We start from the raw sequence: 7,557 nt of genomic DNA, 5'->3' as shown, positions 1-7,557 counted from the left end.
TGGGCAGATCACTTGAGGTCGGGAGTTCGAGACCAGCCTGGCCAACCTGATGAAACCCCATCTCTACTAAAAATACAAAAATTAGCTGGGCATGGTGGCATATGCCCGTAATCCCAGCTACTTGAGAGGCTGAGGCAAGAGAACTGCTTGAACCCAGGAGGCGGAGGTTGCAATGAGCCAGGATTGTGCCACTGCACTCCAGCCTGGACGACAGAGCAAGACTCCATCTCAAAAAGAAAAGTCACATACTTTATGATTCAACTTATAACATTTTTTTTCTTTTTTTAGTAAAACTGAGACCACGCAATTTTTTTTTTTTTTTTTTTTTTTTGAGACAGAGTCTCACTCTGTCACCCAGGCTGGAGTGCAGTGGTGCAATCTCAGCTTACTGCAACCTCTGCCTCCCGGGTTCAGGCAATTCTGTGCCACAGCCTCCCGAGTAGCTGGGATTATAGGTGCCTGGCACCAGGCCCAGCTACTTTTTGTATTTTGAGTAGAGACAGGATTTCACCATCTTGGCCAGGCTGGTCTTGATCTCCTGACTTCGTGATCCAACAGCCTCAGCCTCCCAAAGCGCAGGGGTTACAGGCATGAGCCACCACGCCTGGCCCTGCTCAGGTACATCTTTTACACTTGTTTCCCTGAAAGCCAGCCAGTGTTGCTACTGGTTTCTCAGAATAACCCTGACAATCATCATTTAACTGCCTCCTGGTCAGAAACAGAGGAAAGGGCCTTGCCGGGCATCCTCACTCCAAAGCCAGAACTGGCACTGTGATGCAGAGGGGCAGGTCAGGGAAGGGGAATGGCCAGGCTGCCGCTCATAATACAGACCCAGGGACTGTGGCATAGTTAAGAGACTTGGAAACTGAGTGCAATGCGTGGATTTATTTTGATCTGATTCAAATAAGTCAACCATTAAAAAAAAAAAAAAAAAACATGCTGAGACAAATGGAAAAATCTGAGTATGAACTGGGTAAGAGGATATTATGAAATTTCTGTTTGTTAAGTGTGATAATGACATGGTGGTAATATTTTTAAAAAAGGTCTATCAACACACAAATATGAGCAACTGATTTTTGATAAAGGTACAAGAGTAATTCAACAGAGGAAGGGCAGCTCTTCAAAATGGTGTTGGATCAGGCTAGGGGCAGTTGCTCATGCCAGCAATCCCAGCACTTTGGGAGGTCAAAGGTAGGAGGATTGCTGAAGCTCAAGAGTTTGAGACCAGCCTAGGCAATTGTAGTGAGACCCCATCTCTACAAAAAAATATTTTTTTAAGGCCGGGCGCGGTGGCTCACGCCTATAATCCCAGCACTTTGGGAGGCCGAGGCGGGTGGATCACGAGGTCAAGAGATCGAGACCATCCTGGTCAACATGGTGAAACCCCGTCTCTNCCAAGTAGCTGGGACTATAGGCGTGTGCCACCACGCCCAGCTAATTTTTTGTATTTTAGTAGAGACAGGGTTTCACCATGTTAGCCAGGAAGGTCTGGATCTCCTGATCTTGTGATCCACCCGCCTCAGCCTCCCAAAGTGCTGGGATTACAGGTGTGAGCCACCATGCCCGGCAATTTATAACATTCTTTCAGTAACATTAGAGATGGAGAACAGAGTAGTGGCAGCCAGGAGAGATGGGGGAAGGGCAGAGAGGTGGATGTGGTTATGAAGAGACAGCACAAGGGAGAACTGTACTGATGCAATGCTTCTGTGTCTTCCCCATTTGTGTAGTGGGTACACAAATCTACATGATGAAACTGCACAGAATAAACACACATGTGCACATGGTGAAACCTAAATTAGCTCTAGGGATTGTACCAATATACAATCCAAATTGTACATTGAAACTGAATGCAAGGGTTTTGATATTGCACTACAGTTATGCAAGATGCTACCACAGGGAGAAAGTGGGTGATGGGTATACAGGATCTCTCTGAAGATTTTTTGCAACATCATGTGAATCTATAATTATTCCAAAATTAAAATTTAAAAATCAGAGACACATACAGATACACTTGCAGATTAAATGACACACGTCTGGGTTTTTGCACTTTAAAACACTCCATAGGAGCCAAGCATGGTGGCTCGCGCCTGCCATCCCAGCATTTTGGAAGGCCGAGGCAGGTGGATCACTTGAGGTCAGGAGTTGGAGACCAGTTTGGCCAACATGGTGAAACCTTGTCTCTACTAAAAATACAAAAACTTAGCCGGTCATCGTGGCAGGCACCTGTAATCCCAGCTACTTGGGAAGCTGAAGCAGAAGAATCGCTTGAACCCAGGAGATAGAGGTTGCAGTGAGCTGAGACTGCACCATTGCACACCAGCCTGGGCAACAAGAGCAAAACTCCATCGCAAAACAAATAAACAAACAAACGAACGAAAAAACTCCAGGAGGAAAAAAAATAAAGGACAGAAAGTAGGAGAAACATGAAACAGAATCAACAATTTGTTGATAAGTGTAGAAGCTTGGTGAGGAATACATACGGGTCCATACTGTTTGCTAATTTTGTGTTTGAAAATTTCCAAAATAGAAGTTTTACTAAGTTCCCAGGTGTGCTTAGGCCAACACAAGGGCTACGCCTGACTTATCTGTCCACCTTGCTGTTAACTTTTGAACATAAATTAAGGTCAAAGCTTACAGTTCTATTTATTTACAAAGCTTTTATTATGAATATTTATTGAGATTTTCATAAACCACATGTTCAATCTGCTTGTGTACTACTTTTTGCCTCTAAGAAGTCCCACAAAGTTATAAAAAATAAAAATTTATAAATACACATTGAGAATTATGCATTTTTATACAACAGGCAGGTCAGTGTTTTAAGTTGTCTCATCCTTTCCCTGTCTCCCCTCAGAACAAAATTATAAGAGTACAGCCTCTGAAATCTCAACAGCAGAAATAGCAACCCTTTTCCAAACGCTGCCTATAACTCAGCACAACTGCACTCACAGGCGCTGACTTTGGATAATAACAACAAATGGAAACTGCAGAAACACTGACTGGGATGACACCTCCCAAGAGCAGTGAGAACAGCAAGCTGGGATTGGCCATGGCTTGAATGCGGGGCTGTGTTTATCAACTCATCAGGCCAAGAATCTCAAAGAACTGAATCACAAACCCTGAGAAGCGCACATAGGCTAGTCTAACTGCTTTGATCTAGGACAGTTTCAGGTTACTACCAACCTGAAAAACTCCTATTTAATCCAGTTGGCGAATTCAATTTTTTTTTTTTTTCTAGCGTCCCCCCCTTAGTTCCTGATAAGCAGCTCTTTCCTTCTAGACAAAATGACACAGTACAGTGAGGCCAGAGGAACACAGAGTCTGCCGTCAAGTCCTCAAGTGTTTCAAGTTTCCAAATTCACCAAGGGAATGGAAGATTAAGAGATGGGCTGGGCACTGTGGTTCACGCCTATAATCTCAGCAGTTTGGGAAGCCGAGGTGGGCAGATCACTGGAGGCCAGGAGTTCAAGACCAGCCTGCGCAACACAGCAAAATCCTGTGTCTACTAAAAACACACAAAAAAATTAGCCAGGCCTGGTGGCAGGCACCTGTAATCTAGCTACTCTGGATGCTGAGGCAAGAGAATTACTTGAACCTGGGAAGTGGAGGTTGCAGTGAGCCAAGATAGCACCACTGCACTCCAGCCTGGGCAACAGAGTGAGACCTTGTCTCAAAACAAACAAACAAACAAAAAAAAAGGAGAGTTGAACTGTGGAAGCCAAAGGGGTATACTGAAGTTAAAGATGGACTAAGGATTCTATTTGGGGATCGGCTTATTCATCCAGTGTTCACTTCCAGGTGTCGTTGCATTTTTCTTCCTTGGGTTTAGTTTTAAAAGCTCTTCCTTAGGAGACTAGAAAGGTGTTTTCTGGTTTGTAGGCACATTAAAAATGACACTGTTTTCCCCATAGGAATACAAAGCAGTTGGACAAACTGAGACCTGCCTGTTGGAGAACCCCTCAGCTTGGCTCATTCCAGCCCCTCCACCAGCCTTCCGGCCAACCAGCCAGGTTTCTCAGCTTTCAAAACACAAGATGAGGCCCAGCCCTCAACATCCCACTCATCCCACCAAACCCTTTCCTACTGTTTACTTTATTCCTATTGTTTTTTTGAAATGGAGGCTTGCTCTGTCGCCCAGGCTGGAGTACAGTGGCACGATCTTGGCTCACCGCAACCTCCACCTCCTGGGTTCAAGTGATTCTCCGGACTCCACCTTCCAATTAGCTGGAATCCCTGGATTACAGGCACCTGCTACCACACCCGGCCAATTTTTGCATTTTTAGTAGAGAGGGGGGTTTCACTATGTTGGCCAGGTTGGTCTTGAACTCCTGACCTTGTGATCCACCCGCCTCGGCCTCCCAAAGTGCTGGGATCAGAGGCGTGAGCCACCGGGCCTGGCCTTCTTTTGTACTGTTTAAACCCCATGGCTCCTCTATCAAGTCCCAGCATAATACAGCTGACGCTCTAGGCTCTTGTGAGAGAAAAATCTCTTCTTCCGGAAGGGGCAAGACTTGGCAGTTCCCAAGCACACATTCCTCAGAGAGGCAATAAATGGTAACTCTCTCAGGAGCAGAGTGCTGCCCGCTTCGGGGAGCTGTCATCAAATGCTGAGCAGAGGATGGGTGCAGCCCTGACATGTCGCCTTCCTTCACAGTGATGAATCTGCTCAAGACTACTGATTCCTGCTGGCCCCGGATCAAAGCTGTGCTGTGTGGGCCTCCTGTTTCCAACACGTTGAGGGCGTGCACAGTCACTTTCCATCAGCTCAACGGAGCACTTGGAGCCCAGATCCCAGATGAGGAGAGAAACAAGAATGGGATGGGAAAGTGGTGCCACAAATTGTGAGTCAATACATGGGATGCAGATATCCTGAAATACACGCTGGACAAACAGTCTTCTTCATAATAAGCACAGCAGCAAAGAGCCCTTTCTTTCCCGTCACTTTCCCTGGTCTCATAAGTTTCAAAGAAATCAAATCCTGTGATAACGAACGAAGTCACTGGCGGCTGCTATGCCCCAGTGCCTGTCTTGGTTGATTGAGAAAGTCTCTGGCTGGGTGCGGTGGCTCACGCCTGTAATCCCAGCACTTTGGGAGACAGAGGCGGTAAATCACTTGAGGTCAGGAGTTTAAGACCAGCCTGGCCAACATGGCGAAACCCCACCTCTCTAAAAATACAAAAATTAGCCAGGCGTGGTGGTGCATGCCTGTAATCCCAGCTACTCAGGAGGCTGAGGCAGGAGAATTGCTTGAATCTGGGAGGCGGAGGCTACAGTGAGCTGAGATGGCACCACTGCACTCCAGCCTGGGTGACAAGAGTGAAACTCCAACTCCAAAAAAAAAAGTCGCATTATTCTGTTCATATCTTCCTCAACCCAAACAGCCAGTGAAAACAGGTCATCTTAACAGACAGTCTGCCATGAAAATCATGTCCAATCACACCCTGCAGCCTCGGCTCAGTCATGAGGAGGTAGGTCATCCTCTCTTCTTCCCTCGAGTGGCTTTAACTCCCCTGGGGTGGATGTGGAATCTGCGCCCCTGTACAAGCCAGGTTTCCTTCTCAGCTCAGGAGAGGGACCTAGAAAGAAGAAGAACTATGGAGCCTCCTGGTGGGGGCCCTGTCTGCTCTACTTCTAGGGGAAAACAGCTCCAGCGCTGTAACGGTTGGTCCTTAGCCTGCAGGACACTCAACCACTAAGGAACGAGAGCTGTGTATGGGATCCAAGTAAGGACAAGAAAAGGGAGACTATTCCTTCTCATCAGAGTGGCTGTCCCCAAGGCTCAACCCCACTGAGGAGCCTCTTTTCCACCAAGGAGCAGAGAAGACCATCTCGGTGGGACAGAGAAGGCTCCCTGGACCCCAGCCTCCAACTCACTTCTTCCTGCGGATCTTGGGCTTCTTCACGGGCCGCAGATAAGGATTATCAATGATGTTTTCCTCCCCATTCCGGCTTCCTGACAAGGAGGGGTTCTGCTGCAGGACAGAGGTGTTCTCCTTCTCAGCTCCAGAATCCTCCTTTGAGCAAAAGCCGAAATAAAGCACAACACCAACAGCATAAGGAAAGAGATCATGCCCATAATTGGAATGACTGTTAGCAGCCTTTCACTGAGAAATTAGGACCTGTGAAGCACCTTCTTTCCAGCGTTCCTATCTCTGCCCCCGATGAAGTAAGGATCAGGCAGGGGCTGGCTACAAAGAAAAGGCAAGACTAACAGCCTTGACCCAGGACAGCACACAACAGAGTCCAGAGTCTTGAACCTCTGGAGAAGGCAGGGACAGGGGTTGGAAAGAACAGAGACCTGTGAGGGATAGGAATCAAATTCAGATGTTTCAGGGAAGATGCCCAGCCTGGGGGGGAGATGAAGAGGAAAGTGGCCCCGGATGCCCTGCAGGACTGGGAGATACGGGATCAGAACAAATCATTTGAATAGGGTATGATGCAGGACATCGGGAGTTAGCCTACATCAGAACAGACTTCCCCCCCGAATTCTCAAATTTCTGGTGCCTGCTACCAATGATCACATCCCAGCATAAGCCAGGAACTTCAAGAGCCCTGAGGGTTCTACTAACAGAAGCAGAGCCTGCAGGTACCAACACATGCACATCATCGGTCATGCCTATCTGCAACCTACAAGGCAGGTTTTTTTTTTTTTTTTTGGTGAGACAGAGTCTCACTCTGTCACCCAGGCTGGAGTGCAATGGCGTGATCTCGGCTCACTGCAACCTCTGCCTCCCGGGTTCAAGCAATTCTCTGCCGCAGCCTCCCGAGTAGCTGGAATTACAGGCATGTGCCACGATGCCTGGCTAATTTTTGTATGTTTAGTAGAGCCGGGGTTTCACCATCTTGGCCAGGCTGGTCTTGAACGTGTGACCTTGTGATCCACCTGCCTCGGCCTCCCAAAGTGCTGGGATTACAGGCGTGAGCCACCAGGCCTGGTCTGGGTTTTTGAGACAGTCTCTTTGTGTCACCTAGGCTGGAGTCAGTGGCACAATCTTGGCTTACTGCAGCCTCTGCCTCCCGAGTTCAAGCGATTCTCCTGCCTCAGCCTCCAGAGTAGCTGGGATTACAATCAAGTACCATGATGTCCAGCTAACTTTTTTTTTTTTTTTTTGAGACAGAATCTCACTGTGTCTCCAGGCTGGAGTGCAGTGGCACAATCTCGGCTCACCGAAACCTCCAGCTCCCTGATTCAAGCTGTCCTCCTGTCTCAGCCTCTCGAGTAGCTGGGATTACAGGCGCCTGCCACCTCAGCCAGTTAATTTTTATATTTTTAATAGAGATGGGGTTTCACCATGTTGGCCAGGATGGTCTCCATCTCCTGACCTCGTGATCTGCCCACCTCGGCCTCCCAAAGTGCTGGAATTACAGGCGTGAGCCATCACACCTGGCCTAATTTTTGTATTTTTAGTAGACATGGGGTTTTACCAGTTGGCCAGGCTGGTCTCGAACTCTAAGGCAGGGTTTTTTTTACTGTTTATTTTTTAGAAAAATGTGGTTTTTCAGAAAAGTTTATAAGTTCACATGTAATCAGCATGATCAAAATTTTTCAAGTCACAGTTG

The 7,557-nt window shown here is 47.4% G+C and overlaps 1 protein-coding gene across 2 annotated transcripts in view; it reads right to left on the bottom strand.

The window, feature by feature from the left end:
* Window positions 1-3,616: 3,616 nt before the first annotated feature.
* The window catches only part of TAF8 (TATA-box binding protein associated factor 8), a 20,605-nt gene continuing 16,664 nt past the window's right edge, over window positions 3,617-7,557 (bottom strand). The window contains exons 8-9 of one of the 2 annotated variants that reach the window (XM_017547269.2): window positions 5,872-6,011; window positions 3,617-5,573 (exon numbers count right to left, since the gene is read on the bottom strand). In XM_017547269.2, coding sequence (XP_017402758.1) covers window positions 5,561-5,573; window positions 5,872-6,011 — 153 coding nt within the window. In that variant the 3' untranslated portion in view covers window positions 3,617-5,560. Of the gene's footprint in view, window positions 5,574-5,867; window positions 6,012-7,557 lie in introns of those variants that run through there. The other variant, XM_037745296.1, reaches the window with a different exon arrangement.

The sequence above is a fragment of the Cebus imitator genome, unplaced genomic scaffold (assembly GCF_001604975.1).
Source record: "Cebus imitator isolate Cc_AM_T3 unplaced genomic scaffold, Cebus_imitator-1.0 Scaffold197, whole genome shotgun sequence".
NCBI lineage: Eukaryota > Metazoa > Chordata > Mammalia > Primates > Cebidae > Cebus > Cebus imitator.
Note: the sequence above shows the minus strand (reverse complement) of the source record. Positions and strands in the feature narration are given on the sequence as shown.